Below are 23,967 nucleotides of genomic sequence, written 5' to 3' on the forward strand. Positions count from 1 at the left end.
AGTAGTAGTGTCTAGAGGTAGATATGACACAGTCCCAGATCAATAGTAGTAGTGTCTAGAGGTAGATATGACACAGTCCCAGATCAATAGTAGTCGTGTCTAGAGGTAGATATGACACAGTCCCAGATCAATAGTAGTAGTAGTGTCTGGAGGTAGATATGACACAGTCCCAGATCAATAGTAGTAGTAGTGTCTAGAGGTAGATATGACACAGTCCCAGATCAATAGTAGTGTCTAGAGGTAGATATGACACAGTCCCAGATCAATAGTAGTGTCTAGAGGTAGATATGACACAGTCCCAGATCAATAGTAGTGTCTAGAGGTAGATATGACACAGTCCCAGATCAATAGTAGTAGTAGTGTCTGGAGGTAGATATGACACAGTCCCAGATCAATAGTAGTGTCTAGAGGTAGATATGACACAGTCCCAGATCAATAGTAGTAGTAGTGTCTGGAGGTAGATATGACACAGTCCCAGATCAATAGTAGTGTCTGGAGGTAGATATGACACAGTCCCAGATCAATAGTAGTAGTGTCTAGAGGTAGATATGACACAGTCCCAGATCAATAGTAGTAGTGTCTAGAGGTAGATATGACACAGTCCCAGATCAATAGTAGTAGTAGTGTCTAGAGGTAGATATGACACAGTCCCAGATCAATAGTAGTAGTAGTGTCTAGAGGTAGATATGACACAGTCCCAGATCAATAGTAGTGTCTAGAGGTAGATATGACACAGTCCCAGATCAATAGTAGTAGTAGTGTCTAGAGGTAGATATGACACAGTCCCAGATCAATAGTAGTGTCTGGAGGTAGATATGACACAGTCCCAGATCAATAGTAGTGTCTGGAGGTAGATATGACACAGTCCCAGATCAATAGTAGTGTCTAGAGGTAGATATGACACAGTCCCAGATCAATAGTAGTGTCTAGAGGTAGATATGACACAGTCCCAGATCAATAGTAGTGTCTAGAGGTAGATATGACACAGTCCCAGATCAATAGTAGTGTCTGGAGGTAGATATGACACAGTCCCAGATCAATAGTAGTAGTGTCTAGAGGTAGATATGACACAGTCCCAGATCAATAGTAGTAGTGTCTAGAGGTAGATATGACACAGTCCCAGATCAATAGTAGTAGTAGTGTCTAGAGGTAGATATGACACAGTCCCAGATCAATAGTAGTAGTAGTGTCTAGAGGTAGATATGACACAGTCCCAGATCAATAGTAGTGTCTAGAGGTAGATATGACACAGTCCCAGATCAATAGTAGTAGTAGTGTCTAGAGGTAGATATGACACAGTCCCAGATCAATAGTAGTGTCTGGAGGTAGATATGACACAGTCCCAGATCAATAGTAGTGTCTGGAGGTAGATATGACACAGTCCCAGATCAATAGTAGTGTCTAGAGGTAGATATGACACAGTCCCAGATCAATAGTAGTGTCTAGAGGTAGATATGACACAGTCCCAGATCAATAGTAGTGTCTAGAGGTAGATATGACACAGTCCCAGATCAATAGTAGTGTCTAGAGGTAGATATGACACAGTCCCAGATCAATAGTAGTGTCTAGAGGTAGATATGACACAGTCCCAGATCAATAGTAGTGTCTAGAGGTAGATATGACACAGTCCCAGATCAATAGTAGTAGTGTCTAGAGGTAGATATGACACAGTCCCAGATCAATAGTAGTAGTGTCTAGAGGTAGATATGACACAGTCCCAGATCAATAGTAGTCGTGTCTAGAGGTAGATATGACACAGTCCCAGATCAATAGTAGTAGTAGTGTCTGGAGGTAGATATGACACAGTCCCAGATCAATAGTAGTAGTAGTGTCTAGAGGTAGATATGACACAGTCCCAGATCAATAGTAGTGTCTAGAGGTAGATATGACACAGTCCCAGATCAATAGTTGTGTCTAGAGGTAGATATGACACAGTCCCAGATCAATAGTAGTGTCTAGAGGTAGATATGACACAGTCCCAGATCAATAGTAGTAGTAGTGTCTGGAGGTAGATATGACACAGTCCCAGATCAATAGTAGTGTCTAGAGGTAGATATGACACAGTCCCAGATCAATAGTAGTAGTAGTGTCTGGAGGTAGATATGACACAGTCCCAGATCAATAGTAGTGTCTGGAGGTAGATATGACACAGTCCCAGATCAATAGTAGTAGTGTCTAGAGGTAGATATGACACAGTCCCAGATCAATAGTAGTAGTGTCTAGAGGTAGATATGACACAGTCCCAGATCAATAGTAGTAGTAGTGTCTAGAGGTAGATATGACACAGTCCCAGATCAATAGTAGTAGTAGTGTCTAGAGGTAGATATGACACAGTCCCAGATCAATAGTAGTGTCTAGAGGTAGATATGACACAGTCCCAGATCAATAGTAGTAGTAGTGTCTAGAGGTAGATATGACACAGTCCCAGATCAATAGTAGTGTCTGGAGGTAGATATGACACAGTCCCAGATCAATAGTAGTGTCTGGAGGTAGATATGACACAGTCCCAGATCAATAGTAGTGTCTAGAGGTAGATATGACACAGTCCCAGATCAATAGTAGTGTCTAGAGGTAGATATGACACAGTCCCAGATCAATAGTAGTGTCTAGAGGTAGATATGACACAGTCCCAGATCAATAGTAGTGTCTGGAGGTAGATATGACACAGTCCCAGATCAATAGTAGTAGTGTCTAGAGGTAGATATGACACAGTCCCAGATCAATAGTAGTAGTGTCTAGAGGTAGATATGACACAGTCCCAGATCAATAGTAGTAGTAGTGTCTAGAGGTAGATATGACACAGTCCCAGATCAATAGTAGTAGTAGTGTCTAGAGGTAGATATGACACAGTCCCAGATCAATAGTAGTGTCTAGAGGTAGATATGACACAGTCCCAGATCAATAGTAGTAGTAGTGTCTAGAGGTAGATATGACACAGTCCCAGATCAATAGTAGTGTCTGGAGGTAGATATGACACAGTCCCAGATCAATAGTAGTGTCTGGAGGTAGATATGACACAGTCCCAGATCAATAGTAGTGTCTAGAGGTAGATATGACACAGTCCCAGATCAATAGTAGTGTCTAGAGGTAGATATGACACAGTCCCAGATCAATAGTAGTGTCTAGAGGTAGATATGACACAGTCCCAGATCAATAGTAGTGTCTAGAGGTAGATATGACACAGTCCCAGATCAATAGTAGTAGTGTCTAGAGGTAGATATGACACAGTCCCAGATCAATAGTAGTGTCTAGAGGTAGATATGACACAGTCCCAGATCAATAGTAGTGTCTAGAGGTAGATATGATGTAGTAGTAGATTTGTATTGGTTTCTAGCAGTCATAAACTGATTTTACAAAATGAGATTTGGCATTCAGTATTCTAATTGACCAATCTCCATTGATCCAGGTGAGGACGACGCCGCGGCGTCGACAGACGGACGTGTCGTCAACCATGACGACCCAGACCCGTTTGGAGATGGGGGTTTCGCTGAAGACCCCCCAGGACTGGTCCTCTCTACCCCAGCTGCTGCTCCCTCCCTGTTCCCTTCCTCCCAGGCTGGCCCGGTCCACTCCACCCCAGCCGCTGCTCCCTCCCTGTTCCCTTCCTCCCAGGCTGGCCCGGTCCACTCCACCCCAGCCCCCTCCCTGACAGAGGAACAGCAGAGACGTATAGAACTCAACAAACGGCTTGCCTTAGAGAGGAGACTGGCCCGCATGCAGCAACACACAGGTCAGACACTACGTCACACTCAGTGCAAAACATCTAAACTACCTGACATTGAGCTTGTTGATGAGGATCGGCCTGATCAAGGCACAATCACTAATCTATTTGGGATGCAAGATGGTTTTGTAGATCAGTGATGCACTGAGCCTGGCTTGTTCAGGCTGACCCTCTCAATCACACTGATTGACTTCATGTGCTGCATTGTTGACAATCCAATACATACATTTCCATTTTCCCCTTGATGGAGGACAATAAAGTTTCTCCCTCCCTCAGATGGCTCCCAGGAGGTTACCTCCAGCCAGTCAGCAGACGGACCCTCTACCTCCCAGCCCCAGGAGATGGCCTCCAGCCAGTCAGCAGACGGACCCTCTACCTCCCAGCCCCAGGAGATGGCCTCCAGCCAGTCAGCAGACGGACCCTCTACCTCCCAGCCCCAGGAGATGGCCTCCAGCCAGTCAGCAGACGGACCCTCTACCTCCCAGCCCCAGGAGATGGCCTCCAGCCAGTCAGCAGACGGACCCTCTACCTCCCAGCCCCAGGAGATGGCCTCCAGCCAGTCAGCAGACGGACCCTCTACCTCCCAGCCCCAGGAGATGGCCTCCAGCCAGTCAGCAGACGGACCCTCGACCAGGTCCTCCTCACACCCCTTCCCCAGCCAGCAGCAGCAGCAGCAGGATGGGGAGGATGAAGACCCGGACCAGGGAGACCCAGAGGACAAGGGCCAGAGCAGACCAGACCACCCCAGGGACAGAGCTCTAAACACAGCTTCCCCTGCTGAGGCTGACTCCCTGGTGTGTGAGGGAGCAGTAGCCAGCCCTGTTCCTGAGATGAGCAATGGCAGTGACGACAGCAGCGACTGAGTCACACACAAACACACGGAGGACAGAACCGCTGCCCCCCCCCCCCCCCCAACATCCATGGCTCCAGCTGTAAGCATACACACTCACCCAGCACTAAGGGACGCTGTCCTCTAGGACTGACAACTCATCTGAGGATGTTTTCTCTCTGTTCAAGTACATTTTCAATGAAGTTTAAACAAATCTAAAACATGGTCATGTGTTGTCAACCATTTTTACTCTTTAATAAATGTTGCCATACGGGCCAAACATCCTGTTGTAGAGCTCATGTCCTGTTTCCTTTCCTTGTTGCTCTTCTGAGCAAAACGCCTCTTCACAACTCACCTGAAAATGCATCACAAGCCGTAGAAAACACATGACGAGCCGTAGAAAACACACGCCGAGCCGTAGAAAACACACGCCGAGCCGTAGAAAACACACGACGAGCCGTAGAAAACACACGACGAGCCGTAGAAAACACACGACGAGCCGTAGAAAACACACGACGAGCCGTAGAAAAAACACGACGAGCCGTAGAAAACACACGACGAGCCGTGTGTGCGTAGAAAACACACGACGAGCCGTGTGTGCGTAGAAAACACACGACGAGCCGTGTGTGCGTAGAAAACACGACGAGCCGTAGAAAAATAAAATAAGTTGCTTTCTACTTGTTTTTTTATAATAGATATCAATCTGACAGACTGATTGGCAGACGGGACAATGTCCTCTCTTCACCAGTCTTGTTGTGTATTATAACCTGTCTGTTGTTCAGATCACTGTCTTGTATTCATGCTTTTATTAAAACCTCTTGTCATCAATTCTTGCCTTTTTCCTGTCCTAAATAAATACAATGTGAACGTATTTACCTGACGCCTTGTGGACATTTGACTCAACAGCATGATACATTTGATCTTCACCCAGATAAATAAACATTTCACTGTTCAACTGTCAGGTTTGGTAATGCACTTTAATTCATTTAAAACATTATACAATGGAAAAGCTTTTCACAAGATACCAACTGCCAAAAATATTCCAAAAATATATTTAGGTTAAAATACAAGACCAGGCTGTACAATGGCATTGTCCCAGTGTCAGGCGTCAGTATAGAGTTCAGTGAAAAAACTATTCTAGATCTCCCTAATGTGTTCAATCAAATACAGAACATCACAAATGTTTGGTCAAAACTGTAGCTGCTTGTTCCTGGTGTTGTTTCTATGGTAACTGTCCTGTTGAGACCAGAGCTGCTGTTTGTTCCTGGTGTTGTTTCCATGGTAACTGTCCTGTTTAGTTTAGACCAGAGCTGCTGTTTATTCCAGATGTTTCTATGGTAACTGTCCTGTTTAGTTTAGACCAGAGCTGCTGCTTGTTTCAGATGTTTCTATGGTAACTGTCCTGTTGAGAGCTGTTCCTGAATCAGTAGGTATTCATGTATATAGTATTACATGCATCCGTCTCATCTCACAACTTCAATCATCTGTTCATTTTCCAAATAAGACTAAAGATGTGCCTAAGTAGAGTTCAGTAACCAAGGTGATAACACCCAGGATGTACAGTAAGATAGTAAGTCCAGAGGGTCTGTCTGCATGCTGGTGAAATCCATGAAAAGCACCACAATCTGATCCTGAGTCAGTGTTAAAGTTTGATGCTGATGTTGACCGGTTACTCTGCCTCCTGCACCTCCTCACTCTTCAACCGCACCCCTCCTCCACAATAATCTGACCCAGAATCAGTGTTAAAGTTTTATGTAGTTCTATGCTGATGTACTGCAGACCAAAGCAGCTGTTCCCAGACCTGTTCCTCCACCACCACCTCATCCATGTTGGTGTATCGCAGGGCTGAGCAGCTGTTCCCAGACCTGTTGTTCCTCCTGTTCCTCCACCACCACCTCATCTATGCTGACGTAGCACAAGCCTGAGCGGCTGCTCCCAGACCACCTCCTGCTCCACAGGCAGCCAGGTCCAGCAAGGCCAGCTCCCTGACCTCCTCCAGGAGAGAGTAGAGGTTGGGACATTTACTCTGTCTGAACTCTCTCTCCTCCTTGGACAGTTTGGGGGCCCGGCCCCTCTTCTCCTCCGCCTGCTGCGAGGCCTCCTCTGCCTGCCGAACCACCTCCTGGACCAGCTGGGACCGGCCCCTAGCCCCCTGGGGCTGGGGGGTCTGGGCCTGAGTCTCGGGGGCCTGGTGGGGCCTGTTGCTGACCACTTCCAGACGGATTGTGTCTGAGTGACAACGTGATGGTTGTACTGAGATACGCACCTGAGGGGAAGAGGGGGGATAGTACTAGCATTAGTATATCTGTAAAGTACTGAAGCCTGAGGAGCACCTGGTTAGACCAATCAGAGGTGTTAAGAGTAGGGCCGAACAAAATCCTGCAGGAAGATCGCTCTCCAGGAGGAACGTGGGCCCCCTCAGGGCCTGTATTCACAAAGCGTCTCAGGGTAGTCCCCCCCCCCCCCCCCCCCCCCCTCTTCAAAACTGATCCTATAACAGCACTCCTAGTCTTAAGACACTTTGTAAAGTAATTGAGTACAACTCACGGTGATGTGTTGGAACAGGTTGAAGGTGGAGGTGCCAGCAGCAGTAGTGGTAGTGATGTGGTCCAGGTATCTCTGTAGAGAACCAGTCTGCCAGTCACATCCTCCATCCTGTCTCTCACTCACCACCTGGCCCTCTCTGTTCTTCAGGTACACTGCCCCCTTTAGGCCATACCTGGGAACACATACAGTTGTCAGTGTGTTACAGTACTCTTCTTAATCAACCTATTTATGGATATTGTTTGAGAAATATCTCAACATAAATCACTGTACAGAGTATAGTGATTTCTACTGTATGTTTTTGCTCAGTTCAATGGTAGCCTAGTCTCAGATCTATTTGTGCTGTCTTGTCAACTCCTATGATTTACTGGTTGTCAATGACCATATGAGTTGGTAAGACAGCACCAGCAGATCTGGGACCAGTTCTACTGTTATGACCTTACTGTGGTATGAAGACCAGTTCTACTGTTATAACCTTACTGTGGTATGAAGACCAGTTCTACTGTTATGACCTTACTGTGGTATGAAGACCAGCTCTACTGTTATAACCTTACTGTGGTATGAAGACCAGCTCTACTGTTATGACCTTACTGTGGTATGAAGACCAGCTCTACTGTTATGACCTTACTGTGGTATGAAGACCAGCTCTACTGTTATGACCTTACTGTTATGACCTTACTGTGATATGAAGACCAGTTCTACTGTTATGACCTTACTGTGGTATGAAGACCAGCTCTACTGTTATGACCTTACTGTGATATGAAGACCAGCTCTACTGTTATGACTTTACTATTATAACCTTACTGTGGTATGAAGACCAGTTCTACTGTTATGACCTTACTGTGGTATGAAGACCAGCTCTACTGTTATGACCTTACTGTTATAACCTTACTGTGGTATGAAGACCAGCTCTACTGTAATGACCTTACTGTGGTATGAAGACCAGTTCTACTGTTATGACCTTACTGTGGTATGAAGACCAGCTCTACTGTTATGACCTTACGGTGGTATGAAGACCAGCTCTACTCTTATGACCTTACTGTGGTATGAAGACCAGCTCTACAGTTATGACCTTACTGTGGTATGAAGACCAGCTCTACAGTTATGACCTTACTGTGGTATGAAGACCAGCTCTACTGTTATGACCTTACTGTGGTATGAAGACTAGCTCTACTGTTATGACCTTACTGTTATAACCTTACTGTGGTATGAAGACCAGCTCTACTGTTATGACCTTACTGTGGTATGAAGACCAGCTCTACTGTTATGACCTTACTGTGGTATGAAGACCAGCTCTACTGTTATGACCTTACTGTTATAATCTTACTGTGGTATGAAGACCAGCTCTACTGTTATGACCTTACTGTGGTATGAAGACCAGTTCTACTGTTATGACCTTACTGTGGTATGAAGACCAGCTCTACTGTTATGACCTTACTGTGGTACAAAGACCAGTTCTACTGTTATGACCTTACTGTGGTATGAAGACCAGCTCTACTGTTATGACCTTACTGTGGTATGAAGACCAGTTCTACTGTTATGACCTTACTGTGGTATGAAGACCAGCTCTACTGTTATAACCTTACTGTGGTATGAAGACCAGCTCTACTGTTATGACCTTACTGTTATAACCTTACTGTGGTATGAAGACCAGCTCTACTGTTATGACCTTACTGTTATAACCTTACTGTGATATGAAGACCAGCTCTACTGTTATGACCTTAATGTGGTATGTAGACCAGTTCTACTGTTATAACCTTAATGTTATGACCTTACTGTGGTATGAAGACCAGTTCTACTGTTATAACCTTACTGTTATGACCTTACTGTGGTATGAAGACCAGTTCTACTGTTATGACCTTACTGTGGTATGAAGACCAGCTCTACTGTTATGACCTTACTGTGGTATGAAGACCAGCTCTACTGTTATGACCTTACTGTGGTATTATGACTTTACTGTTATGACCTTACTGTGGTATGAAGACCAGCTCTACTGTTATGACCTTACTGTGGTATGAAGACCAGCTCTACTGTTATGACCTTACTGTGATATGAAGACCAGTTCTACTGTTATGACCTTACTGTGGTATGAAGACCAGCTCTACTGTTATGACCTTACTGTGGTATGAAGACCAGTTCTACTGTTATAACCTTACTGTGGTATGAAGACCAGTTCTACTGTTATAACCTTACTGTGGTCTGAAGACCAGTTCTACTGTTATGACCTTACTGTGGTATGAAGACCAGCTCTACTGTTATGACCTTACTGTGGTATGAAGACCAGTTCTACTGTTATGACCTTACTGTGGTATGAAGACCAGTTCTACTATTATGACCTTACTGTGGTATGAAGACCAGTTCTACTGTTGTGACCTTACTGTGGTATGAAGACCAGCTCTACTGTTATGACCTTACTGTGGTATGAAGACCAGCTCTACTGTTATGACCTTACTGTGGTATGAAGACCAGTTCTACTGTTATGACCTTACTGTGGTATGAAGACCAGTTCTACTGTTATGACCTTACTGTGGTATGAAGACCAGCTCTACTGTTATGACCTTACTGTTATGACCTTACTGTGATATGAAGACCAGCTCTACTGTTATGACCTTACTGTGGTATGAAGACCAGTTCTACTGTTATGACCTTACTGTGGTATGAAGACCAGTTCTACTGTTATAACCTTACTGTTATGACCTTACTGTGGTATGAAGACCAGTTCTACTGTTATAACCTTGCTGTGGTATGAAGACCAGCTCTACTGTTATGACCTTACTGTGGTATGAAGACCAGCTCTACTGTTATGAACTTACTGTGGTATGAAGACCAGCTCTACTGTTATGACCTTACTGTGGTATGAAGACTAGCTCTACTGTTATGACCTTACTGTTATAAACTTACTGTGGTATGAAGACCAGCTCTACTGTTATGACCTTACTGTGGTATGAAGACCAGTTCTACTGTTATGACCTTACTGTGGTATGAAGACCAGCTCTACTGTTATGACCTTACTGTGGTATGAAGACCAGCTCTACTGTTATGACCTTACTGTGGTATGAAGACCAGCTCTACTGTTATGACCTTACTGTTATGACCTTACTGTGATATGAAGACCAGTTCTACTGTTATGACCTTACTGTGGTATGAAGACCAGCTCTACTGTTATGACCTTACTGTGGTATGAAGACCAGTTCTACTGTTATAACCTTACTGTGGTATGAAGACCAGTTCTACTGTTATAACCTTACTGTGGTATGAAGACCAGTTCTACTGTTATGACCTTACTGTGGTATGAAGACCAGCTCTACTGTTATGACCTTACTGTGGTATGAAGACTAGCTCTACTGTTATGACCTTACTGTTATAACCTTACTGTGGTATGAAGACCAGCTCTACTGTTATGACCTTACTGTGGTATGAAGACCAGCTCTACTGTTATGACCTTACTGTGGTATGAAGACCAGCTCTACTGTTATGACCTTACTGTTATAATCTTACTGTGGTATGAAGACCAGCTCTACTGTTATGACCTTACTGTGGTATGAAGACCAGTTCTACTGTTATAATCTTACTGTGGTATGAAGACCAGCTCTACTGTTATGACCTTACTGTGGTATGAAGACCAGTTCTACTGTTATGACCTTACTGTGGTATGAAGACCAGCTCTACTGTTATGACCTTACTGTGGTACAAAGACCAGTTCTACTGTTATGACCTTACTGTGGTATGAAGACCAGCTCTACTGTTATGACCTTACTGTGGTATGAAGACCAGTTCTACTGTTATGACCTTACTGTGGTATGAAGACCAGCTCTACTGTTATAACCTTACTGTGGTATGAAGACCAGCTCTACTGTTATGACCTTACTGTTATAACCTTACTGTGGTATGAAGACCAGCTCTACTGTTATGACCTTACTGTTATAACCTTACTGTGATATGAAGACCAGCTCTACTGTTATGACCTTAATGTGGTATGTAGACCAGTTCTACTGTTATAACCTTAATGTTATGACCTTACTGTGGTATGAAGACCAGTTCTACTGTTATAACCTTACTGTTATGACCTTACTGTGGTATGAAGACCAGTTCTACTGTTATGACCTTACTGTGGTATGAAGACCAGCTCTACTGTTATGACCTTACTGTGGTATGAAGACCAGCTCTACTGTTATGACCTTACTGTGGTATTATGACTTTACTGTTATGACCTTACTGTGGTATGAAGACCAGCTCTACTGTTATGACCTTACTGTGGTATGAAGACCAGCTCTACTGTTATGACCTTACTGTTATGACCTTACTGTGATATGAAGACCAGTTCTACTGTTATGACCTTACTGTGGTATGAAGACCAGCTCTACTGTTATGACCTTACTGTGGTATGAAGACCAGTTCTACTGTTATAACCTTACTGTGGTATGAAGACCAGTTCTACTGTTATAACCTTACTGTGGTCTGAAGACCAGTTCTACTGTTATGACCTTACTGTGGTATGAAGACCAGCTCTACTGTTATGACCTTACTGTGGTATGAAGACCAGTTCTACTGTTATGACCTTACTGTGGTATGAAGACCAGTTCTACTATTATGACCTTACTGTGGTATGAAGACCAGTTCTACTGTTGTGACCTTACTGTGGTATGAAGACCAGCTCTACTGTTATGACCTTACTGTGGTATGAAGACCAGCTCTACTGTTATGACCTTACTGTGGTATGAAGACCAGTTCTACTGTTATGACCTTACTGTGGTATGAAGACCAGTTCTACTGTTATGACCTTACTGTGGTATGAAGACCAGCTCTACTGTTATGACCTTACTGTTATGACCTTACTGTGATATGAAGACCAGCTCTACTGTTATGACCTTACTGTGGTATGAAGACCAGTTCTACTGTTATGACCTTACTGTGGTATGAAGACCAGTTCTACTGTTATAACCTTACTGTTATGACCTTACTGTGGTATGAAGACCAGTTCTACTGTTATAACCTTACTGTGGTATGAAGACCAGCTCTACTGTTATGACCTTACTGTGGTATGAAGACCAGCTCTACTGTTATGAACTTACTGTGGTATGAAGACCAGCTCTACTGTTATGACCTTACTGTGGTATGAAGACTAGCTCTACTGTTATGACCTTACTGTTATAAACTTACTGTGGTATGAAGACCAGCTCTACTGTTATGACCTTACTGTGGTATGAAGACCAGTTCTACTGTTATGACCTTACTGTGGTATGAAGACCAGCTCTACTGTTATGACCTTACTGTGGTATGAAGACCAGCTCTACTGTTATGACCTTACTGTGGTATGAAGACCAGATCTACTGTTATGACCTTACTGTTATGACCTTACTGTGATATGAAGACCAGTTCTACTGTTATGACCTTACTGTGGTATGAAGACCAGCTCTACTGTTATGACCTTACTGTGGTATGAAGACCAGTTCTACTGTTATAACCTTACTGTGGTATGAAGACCAGTTCTACTGTTATAACCTTACTGTGGTATGAAGACCAGTTCTACTGTTATGACCTTACTGTGGTATGAAGACCAGCTCTACTGTTATGACCTTACTGTGGTATGAAGACCAGCTCTACTGTTATGACCTTACTGTGGTATGAAGACCGGCTCTACTGTTATGACCTTACTGTGGTATGAAGACCAGCTCTACTGTTATGACCTTACTGTTATAACCTTACTGTGGTATGAAGACCAGCTCTACTGTTATGACCTTACTGTTATAACCTTACTGTGGTATGAAGACCAGCTCTACTGTTATGACCTTACTGTTATAACCTTACTGTGGTATGAAGACCAGCTCTACTGTTATGACCTTACTGTGGTATGAAGACCAGCTCTACTGTTATGACCTTACTGTGGTATGAACACCAGCTCTACTGTTATGACCTTACTGTGGTATGAAGACCAGCTCGACTGTTATGACCTTACTGTGGTATGAAGACCAGCTCGACTGTTATGACCTTACTGTGGTATGAAGACCAGCTCTACTGTTATGACCTTACTGTGGTATGAAGACTAGCTCTACTGTTATGACCTTACTGTTATAAACTTACTGTGGTATGAAGACCAGCTCTACTGTTATGACCTTACTGTGGTATGAAGACCAGTTCTACTGTTATGATCTTACTGTGGTATGAAGACCAGCTCTACTGTTATGACCTTACTGTGGTATGAAGACCAGCTCTACTGTTATGACCTTACTGTTATGACCTTACTGTGATATGAATACCAGTTCTACTGTTATGACCTTACTGTGGTATGAAGACCAGCTCTACTGTTATGACCTTACTGTGGTATGAAGACGAGCTCTACTGTTATGACCTTACTGCGGTATGAAGACCAGTTCTACTGTTATAACCTTACTGTGGTATGAAGACCAGCTCTACTGTTATGACCTTACTGTGGTATGAAGACCAGCTCTACTGTTATGACCTTACTGTGGTATGAAGACCAGTTCTACTGTTATGACCTTACTGTGGTATGAAGACCAGCTCTACTGTTATGACCTTACTGTGGTATGAAGACCAGCTCTACTGTTATGACCTTACTGTGGTATGAAGACCAGTTCTACTGTTATGACCTTACTGTGGTATGAAGACCAGTTCTACTGTTATGACCTTACTGTGGTATGAAGACCAGTTCTACTGTTATAACCTTACTGTGGTCTGAAGACCAGTTCTACTGTTATGACCTTACTGTGGTATGAAGACCAGCTCTACTGTTATGACCTTACTGTGGTATGAAGACCAGCTCTACTGTTATGACCTTACTGTTATGACCTTACTGTGGTATGAAGACCAGTTCTACTGTTATGACCTTACTGTGGTATGAAGACCAGCTCTACTGTTATGACCTTACTGTGGTATGAAGACCAGCTCTACTGTTATGACCTTACTGTGGTATGAAGACCAGTTCTACTGTTATGACCTTACTGTGGTATGAAGACCAGCTCTACTGTTATGACCTTACTGTGGTATGAAGACCAGCTCTACTGTTATGACCTTACTGTGGTATGAAGACCAGTTCTACTGTTATGACCTTACTGTGGTATGAAGACCAGTTCTACTATTATGACCTTACTGTGGTATGAAGACCAGTTCTACTGTTGTGACCTTACTGTGGTATGAAGACCAGTTCTACTGTTATGACCTTACTGTGGTATGAAGACCAGCTCTACTGTTATGACCTTACTGTGGTATGAAGACCAGCTCTACTGTTATGACCTTACTGTGGTATGAAGACCAGCTCTACTGTTATGACCTTACTGTGGTATGAAGACCAGCTCTACTGTTATGACCTTACTGTTATAACCTTACTGTGGTATGAAGACCAGCTCTACTGTTATGACCTTACTGTGGTATGAAGACCAGTTCTACTGTTATGACCTTACTGTGGTATGAAGACCAGTTCTACTGTTATAACCTTACTGTTATGACCTTACTGTGGTATGAAGACCAGTTCTACTGTTATAACCTTACTGTGGTATGAAGACCAGCTCTACTGTTATGACCTTACTGTGGTATGAAGACCAGCTCTACTGTTATGAACTTACTGTGGTATGAAGACCAGCTCTACTGTTATGACCTTACTGTGGTATGAAGACTAGCTCTACTGTTATGACCTTACTGTTATAAACTTACTGTGGTATGAAGACCAGCTCTACTGTTATGACCTTACTGTGGTATGAAGACCAGTTCTACTGTTATGACCTTACTGTGGTATGAAGACCAGCTCTACTGTTATGACCTTACTGTGGTATGAAGACCAGCTCTACTGTTATGACCTTACTGTGGTATGAAGACCAGATCTACTGTTATGACCTTACTGTTATGACCTTACTGTGATATGAAGACCAGTTCTACTGTTATGACCTTACTGTGGTATGAAGACCAGCTCTACTGTTATGACCTTACTGTGGTATGAAGACCAGTTCTACTGTTATAACCTTACTGTGGTATGAAGACCAGTTCTACTGTTATAACCTTACTGTGGTATGAAGACCAGTTCTACTGTTATGACCTTACTGTGGTATGAAGACCAGCTCTACTGTTATGACCTTACTGTGGTATGAAGACCAGCTCTACTGTTATGACCTTACTGTGGTATGAAGACCGGCTCTACTGTTATGACCTTACTGTGGTATGAAGACCAGCTCTACTGTTATGACCTTACTGTTATAACCTTACTGTGGTATGAAGACCAGCTCTACTGTTATGACCTTACTGTTATAACCTTACTGTGGTATGAAGACCAGCTCTACTGTTATGACCTTACTGTTATAACCTTACTGTGGTATGAAGACCAGCTCTACTGTTATGACCTTACTGTGGTATGAAGACCAGCTCTACTGTTATGACCTTACTGTGGTATGAAGACCAGCTCTACTGTTATGACCTTACTGTGGTATGAAGACCAGCTCGACTGTTATGACCTTACTGTGGTATGAAGACCAGCTCGACTGTTATGACCTTACTGTGGTATGAAGACCAGCTCTACTGTTATGACCTTACTGTGGTATGAAGACTAGCTCTACTGTTATGACCTTACTGTTATAAACTTACTGTGGTATGAAGACCAGCTCTACTGTTATGACCTTACTGTGGTATGAAGACCAGTTCTACTGTTATGATCTTACTGTGGTATGAAGACCAGCTCTACTGTTATGACCTTACTGTGGTATGAAGACCAGCTCTACTGTTATGACCTTACTGTTATGACCTTACTGTGATATGAATACCAGTTCTACTGTTATGACCTTACTGTGGTATGAAGACCAGCTCTACTGTTATGACCTTACTGTGGTATGAAGACGAGCTCTACTGTTATGACCTTACTGCGGTATGAAGACCAGTTCTACTGTTATAACCTTACTGTGGTATGAAGACCAGCTCTACTGTTATGACCTTACTGTGGTATGAAGACCAGCTCTACTGTTATGACCTTACTGTGGTATGAAGACCAGTTCTACTGTTATGACCTTACTGTGGTATGAAGACCAGCTCTACTGTTATGACCTTACTGTGGTATGAAGACCAGCTCTACTGTTATGACCTTACTGTGGTATGAAGACCAGTTCTACTGTTATGACCTTACTGTGGTATGAAGACCAGTTCTACTGTTATGACCTTACTGTGGTATGAAGACCAGTTCTACTGTTATAACCTTACTGTTATGACCTTACTGTGGTATGAAGACCAGTTCTACTGTTATGACCTTACTGTGGTATGAAGACCAGCTCTACTGTTATGACCTTACTGTGGTATGAAGACCAGCTCTACTGTTATGACCTTACTGTGGTATTATGACCTTACTGTTATGACCTTACTGTGGTATGAAGACCAGCTCTACTGTTATGACCTTACTGTGGTATGAAGACCAGCTCTACTGTTATGACCTTACTGTTATGACCTTACTGTGATATGAAGACCAGTTCTACTGTTATGACCTTACTGTGGTATGAAGACCAGCTCTACTGTTATGACCTTACTGTGGTATGAAGACCAGCTCGACTGTTATGACCTTACTGTGGTATGAAGACCAGCTCTACTGTTATGACCTTACTGTGGTATGAAGACTAGCTCTACTGTTATGACCTTACTGTTATAAACTTACTGTGGTATGAAGACCAGCTCTACTGTTATGACCTTACTGTGGTATGAAGACCAGTTCTACTGTTATGATCTTACTGTGGTATGAAGACCAGCTCTACTGTTATGACCTTACTGTGGTATGAAGACCAGCTCTACTGTTATGACCTTACTGTTATGACCTTACTGTGATATGAATACCAGTTCTACTGTTATGACCTTACTGTGGTATGAAGACCAGCTCTACAGTTATGACCTTACTGTGGTATGAAGACCAGCTCTACTGTTATGACCTTACTGCGGTATGAAGACCAGTTCTACTGTTATAACCTTACTGTGGTATGAAGACCAGCTCTATTGTTATGACCTTACTGTTATAACCTTACTGTGGTATGAAGACCAGCTCTACTGTTATGACCTTACTGTGGTATGAAGACCAGCTCTACTGTTATGACCTTACTGTGGTATGAAGACCAGTTCTACTGTTATGACCTTACTGTGGTATGAAGACCAGCTCTACTGTTATGACCTTACTGTGGTATGAAGACCAGCTCTACTGTTATGACCTTACTGTGGTATGAAGACCAGTTCTACTGTTATGACCTTACTGTGGTATGAAGACCAGTTCTACTGTTATGACCTTACTGTGGTATGAAGACCAGTTCTACTGTTATAACCTTACTGTTATGACCTTACTGTGGTATGAAGACCAGTTCTACTGTTATGACCTTACTGTGGTATGAAGACCAGCTCTACTGTTATGACCTTACTGTGGTATGAAGACCAGCTCTACTGTTATGACCTTACTGTGGTATTATGACCTTACTGTTATGACCTTACTGTGGTATGAAGACCAGCTCTACTGTTATGACCTTACTGTGGTATGAAGACCAGCTCTACTGTTATGACCTTACTGTTATGACCTTACTGTGATATGAAGACCAGTTCTACTGTTATGACCTTACTGTGGTATGAAGACCAGCTCTACTGTTATGACCTTACTGTGGTATGAAGACCAGTTCTACTGTTATAACCTTACTGTGGTATGAAGACCAGTTCTACTGTTATAACCTTACTGTGGTATGAAGACCAGTTCTACTGTTATGACCTTACTGTGGTATGAAGACCAGCTCTACTGTTATGACCTTACTGTGGTATGAAGACCAGTTCTACTGTTATGACCTTACTGTGGTATGAAGACCAGTTCTACTATTATGACCTTACTGTGGTATGAAGACCAGTTCTACTGTTGTGACCTTACTGTGGTATGAAGACCAGCTCTACTGTTATGACCTTACTGTGGTATGAAGACCAGCTCTACTGTTATGACCTTACTGTGGTATGAAGACCAGTTCTACTGTTATGACCTTACTGTGGTATGAAGACCAGCTCTACTGTTATGACCTTACTGTTATGACCTTACTGTGATATGAAGACCAGCTCTACTGTTATGACCTTACTGTGGTATGAAGACCAGTTCTACTGTTATGACCTTACTGTGGTATGAAGACCAGTTCTACTGTTATAACCTTACTGTTATGACCTTACTGTGGTATGAAGACCAGTTCTACATTTATGACCTTACTGTGGTATGAAGACCAGTTCTACTGTTATAACCTTACTGTGGTATGAAGACCAGCTCTACTGTTATGACCTTACTGTGGTATGAAGACCAGCTCTACTGTTATGAACTTACTGTGGTATGAAGACCAGCTCTACTGTTATGACCTTACTGTGGTATGAAGACTAGCTCTACTGTTATGACCTTACTGTTATAAACTTACTGTGGTATGAAGACCAGCTCTACTGTTATGACCTTACTGTGGTATGAAGACCAGTTCTACTGTTATGACCTTACTGTGGTATGAAGACCAGCTCTACTGTTATGACCTTACTGTGGTATGAAGACCAGCTCTACTGTTATGACCTTACTGTGGTATGAAGACCAGCTCTACTGTTATGACCTTACTGTTATGACCTTACTGTGATATGAAGACCAGTTCTACTGTTATGACCTTACTGTGGTATGAAGACCAGCTCTACTGTTATGACCTTACTGTGGTATGAAGACCAGTTCTACTGTTATAACCTTACTGTGGTATGAAGACCAGTTCTACTGTTATGACCTTACTGTGGTATGAAGACCAGCTCTACTGTTATGACCTTACTGTGGTATGAAGACCAGCTCTACTGTTATGACCTTACTGTGGTATGAAGACCGGCTCTACTGTTATGACCTTACTGTGGTATGAAGACCAGCTCTACTGTTATGACCTTACTGTGGTATGAAGACCAGCTCTACTGTTATGACCTTACTGTTATAACCTTACTGTGGTATGAAGACCAGCTCTACTGTTATGACCTTACTGTGGTATGAAGACCAGCTCTACTGTTATGACCTTACTGTGGTATGAAGACCAGTTCTACTGTTATAACCTTACTGTGGTATGAAGACCAGCTCTACTGTTATGACCTTACTGTGGTATGAAGACCAGCTCTACTGTTATGACCTTACTGTGGTATGAAGACCAGCTCTACTGTTATGACCTTACTGTGGTATGAAGACTAGCTCTACTGTTATGACCTTACTGTTATAAACTTACTGTCGTATGAAGACCAGCTCTACTGTTATGACCTTACTGTGGTATGAAGACCAGTTCTACTGTTATGACCTTACTGTGGTATGAAGACCAGCTCTACTGTTATGACCTTACTGTGGTATGAAGACCAGCTCTACTGTTATGACCTTACTGTTATGACCTTACTGTGATATGAATACCAGTTCTACTGTTATGACCTTACTGTGGTATGAAGACCAGCTCTACTGTTATGACCTTACTGTGGTATGAAGACCAGCTCTACTGTTATGACCTTACTGCGGTATGAAGACCAGTTCTACTGTTATAACCTTACTGTGGTATGAAGACCAGCTCTATTGTTATGACCTTACTGTTATAACCTTACTGTGGTATGAAGACCAGCTCTACTGTTATGACCTTACTGTGGTATGAAGACCAGTTCTACTGTTATGACCTTACTGTGGTATGAAGACCAGCTCTACTGTTATGACCTTACTGTGGTATGAAGACCAGCTCTACTGTTATGACCTTACTGTGGTATGAAGACCAGCTCTACTGTTATGACCTTACTGTGGTATGAAGACCAGCTCTACTGTTATGACCTTACTGTTATGACCTTACTGTGATATGAAGACCAGTTCTACTGTTATGACCTTACTGTGGTATGAAGACCAGCTCTACTGTTATGACCTTACTGTGGTATGAAGACCAGTTCTACTGTTATAACCTTACTGTGGTATGAAGACCAGTTCTACTGTTATGACCTTACTGTGGTATGAAGACCAGCTCTACTGTTATGACCTTACTGTGGTATGAAGACCAGCTCTACTGTTATGACCTTACTGTGGTATGAAGACCGGCTCTACTGTTATGACCTTACTGTGGTATGAAGACCAGCTCTACTGTTATGACCTTACTGTTATAACCTTACTGTGGTATGAAGACCAGCTCTACTGTTATGACCTTACTGTTATAACCTTACTGTGGTATGAAGACCAGCTCTACTGTTATGACCTTACTGTGGTATGAAGACCAGCTCTACTGTTATGACCTTACTGTGGTATGAAGACCAGTTCTACTGTTATAACCTTACTGTGGTATGAAGACCAGCTCTACTGTTATGACCTTACTGTGGTATGAAGACCAGCTCTACTGTTATGACCTTACTGTGGTATGAAGACCAGCTCTACTGTTATGACCTTACTGTGGTATGAAGACTAGCTCTACTGTTATGACCTTACTGTTATAAACTTACTGTGGTATGAAGACCAGCTCTACTGTTATGACCTTACTGTGGTATGAAGACCAGTTCTACTGTTATGACCTTACTGTGGTATGAAGACCAGCTCTACTGTTATGACCTTACTGTGGTATGAAGACCAGCTCTACTGTTATGACCTTACTGTTATGACCTTACTGTGATATGAATACCAGTTCTACTGTTATGACCTTACTGTGGTATGAAGACCAGCTCTACTGTTATGACCTTACTGTGGTATGAAGACCAGCTCTACTGTTATGACCTTACTGCGGTATGAAGACCAGTTCTACTGTTATAACCTTACTGTGGTATGAAGACCAGCTCTATTGTTATGACCTTACTGTTATAACCTTACTGTGGTATGAAGACCAGCTCTACTGTTATGACCTTACTGTGGTATGAAGACCAGTTCTACTGTTATGACCTTACTGTGGTATGAAGACCAGCTCTACTGTTATGACCTTACTGTGGTATGAAGACCAGCTCTACTGTTATGACCTTACTGTGGTATGAAGACCAGTTCTACTGTTATGACCTTACTGTGGTATGAAGACCAGTTCTACTGTTATGACCTTACTGTGGTATGAAGACCAACTCTACTGTTATGACCTTACTGTGGTACGAAGACCAGCTCTACTGTTATGACCTTACTGTGGTATGAAGACCAGCTCTACTGTTATGACCTTACTGTGGTATGAAGACCGGCTCTACTGTTATGACCTTACTGTGGTATGAAGACCAGCTCTACTGTTGTGACCTTACTGAGGTATGAAGACCAGTTCTACTGTTATGACCTTACTGTGGTATGAAGACCAGCTCTACTGTTATGACCTTACTGTGGTATGAAGACCAGCTCTACTGTTATGACCTTACTGTGGTATGAAGACCAGTTCTACTGTTAGGACCTTACTGTGGTATGAAGACCGGCTCTACTGTTATGACCTTACTGTGGTATGAAGACCAGCTCTACTGTTATGACCTTACTGTGGTATGAAGAGCAGTTCTACTGTTATGACCTTACTGTGGTATGAATACCAGCTCTACTGTTATGACCTTACTGTGGTATGAAGACCAGCTCTACTGTTATGACCTTACTGTGGTATGAAGACCAGCTCTACTGTTATGACCTTACTGTGGTATGAAGACCAGCTCTACTGTTATGACCTTACTGTGGTATGAAGACCAGCTCTACTGTTATGACCTTACTGTTATGACCTTACTGTGATATGAAGACCAGTTCTACTGTTATGACCTTACTGTGGTATGAAGACCAGCTCTACTGTTATGACCTTACTGTGGTATGAAGACCAGTTCTACTGTTATAACCTTACTGTGGTATGAAGACCAGCTCTATTGTTATGACCTTACTGTTATAACCTTACTGTGGTATGAAGACCAGCTCTACTGTTATGACCTTACTGTGGTATGAAGACCAGTTCTACTGTTATGACCTTACTGTGGTATGAAGACCAGCTCTACTGTTATGACCTTACTGTGGTATGAAGACCAGCTCTACTGTTATGACCTTACTGTGGTATGAAGACCAGCTCTACTGTTATGACCTTACTGTGGTATGAAGACCAGCTCTACTGTTATGACCTTACTGTTATGACCTTACTGTGATATGAAGACCAGTTCTACTGTTATGACCTTACTGTGGTATGAAGACCAGCTCTACTGTTATGACCTTACTGTGGTATGAAGACCAGTTCTACTGTTATAACCTTACTGTGGTATGAAGACCAGTTCTACTGTTATGACCTTACTGTGGTATGAAGACCAGCTCTACTGTTATGACCTTACTGTGGTATGAAGACCAGCTCTACTGTTATGACCTTACTGTGGTATGAAGACCGGCTCTACTGTTATGACCTTACTGTGGTATGAAGACCAGCTCTACTGTTATGACCTTACTGTTATAACCTTACTGTGGTATGAAGACCAGCTCTACTGTTATGACCTTACTGTTATAACCTTACTGTGGTATGAAGACCAGCTCTACTGTTATGACCTTACTGTGGTATGAAGACCAGCTCTACTGTTATGACCTTACTGTGGTATGAAGACCAGTTCTACTGTTATAACCTTACTGTGGTATGAAGACCAGCTCTACTGTTATGACCTTACTGTGGTATGAAGACCAGCTCTACTGTTATGACCTTACTGTGGTATGAAGACCAGCTCTACTGTTATGACCTTACTGTGGTATGAAGACTAGCTCTACTGTTATGACCTTACTGTTATAAACTTACTGTGGTATGAAGACCAGCTCTACTGTTATGACCTTACTGTGGTATGAAGACCAGTTCTACTGTTATGACCTTACTGTGGTATGAAGACCAGCTCTACTGTTATGACCTTACTGTGGTATGAAGACCAGCTCTACTGTTATGACCTTACTGTTATGACCTTACTGTGATATGAATACCAGTTCTACTGTTATGACCTTACTGTGGTATGAAGACCAGCTCTACTGTTATGACCTTACTGTGGTATGAAGACCAGCTCTACTGTTATGACCTTACTGCGGTATGAAGACCAGTTCTACTGTTATAACCTTACTGTGGTATGAAGACCAGCTCTATTGTTATGACCTTACTGTTATAACCTTACTGTGGTATGAAGACCAGCTCTACTGTTATGACCTTACTGTGGTATGAAGACCAGTTCTACTGTTATGACCTTACTGTGGTATGAAGACCAGCTCTACTGTTATGACCTTACTGTGGTATGAAGACCAGCTCTACTGTTATGACCTTACTGTGGTATGAAGACCAGTTCTACTGTTATGACCTTACTGTGGTATGAAGACCAGTTCTACTGTTATGACCTTACTGTGGTATGAAGACCAACTCTACTGTTATGACCTTACTGTGGTACGAAGACCAGCTCTACTGTTATGACCTTACTGTGGTATGAAGACCAGCTCTACTGTTATGACCTTACTGTGGTATGAAGACCGGCTCTACTGTTATGACCTTACTGTGGTATGAAGACCGGCTCTACTGTTATGACCTTACTGTGGTATGAAGACCAGCTCTACTGTTGTGACCTTACTGAGGTATGAAGACCAGTTCTACTGTTATGACCTTACTGTGGTATGAAGACCAGCTCTACTGTTATGACCTTACTGTGGTATGAAGACCAGCTCTACTGTTATGACCTTACTGTGGTATGAAGACCAGTTCTACTGTTAGGACCTTACTGTGGTATGAAGACCGGCTCTACTGTTATGACCTTACTGTGGTATGAAGACCAGCTCTACTGTTATGACCTTACTGTGGTATGAAGAGCAGTTCTACTGTTATGACCTTACTGTGGTATGAATACCAGCTCTACTGTTATGACCTTACTGTGGTATGAAGACCAGCTCTACTGTTATGACCTTACTGTGGTATGAAGACCAGCTCTACTGTTA

At 42.7% G+C, this 23,967-nt stretch overlaps 1 protein-coding gene across 1 annotated transcript in view; it reads left to right on the plus strand.

Moving 5' to 3' along the window:
* LOC106587900 (TIMELESS-interacting protein) overlaps positions 1-5,116 on the plus strand; it is a 43,015-nt gene extending 37,899 nt beyond the window's left edge. The window contains exons 7-8 of the mRNA XM_045689662.2: positions 3,407-3,730; positions 3,998-5,116. Of these exons, the coding sequence (XP_045545618.1) occupies positions 3,407-3,730; positions 3,998-4,584 (911 nt within the window). The 3' untranslated portion in view covers positions 4,585-5,116. The remainder of the gene's footprint in view (positions 1-3,406; positions 3,731-3,997) is intronic.
* The last annotated feature ends 18,851 nt before the right edge of the window (positions 5,117-23,967 follow it).

The sequence above is a fragment of the Salmo salar genome, chromosome 11 (genome assembly GCF_965601325.2).
Source record: "Salmo salar chromosome 11, fSalSal1, whole genome shotgun sequence".
NCBI classification, from domain to species: Eukaryota; Metazoa; Chordata; class Actinopteri; order Salmoniformes; family Salmonidae; genus Salmo; species Salmo salar.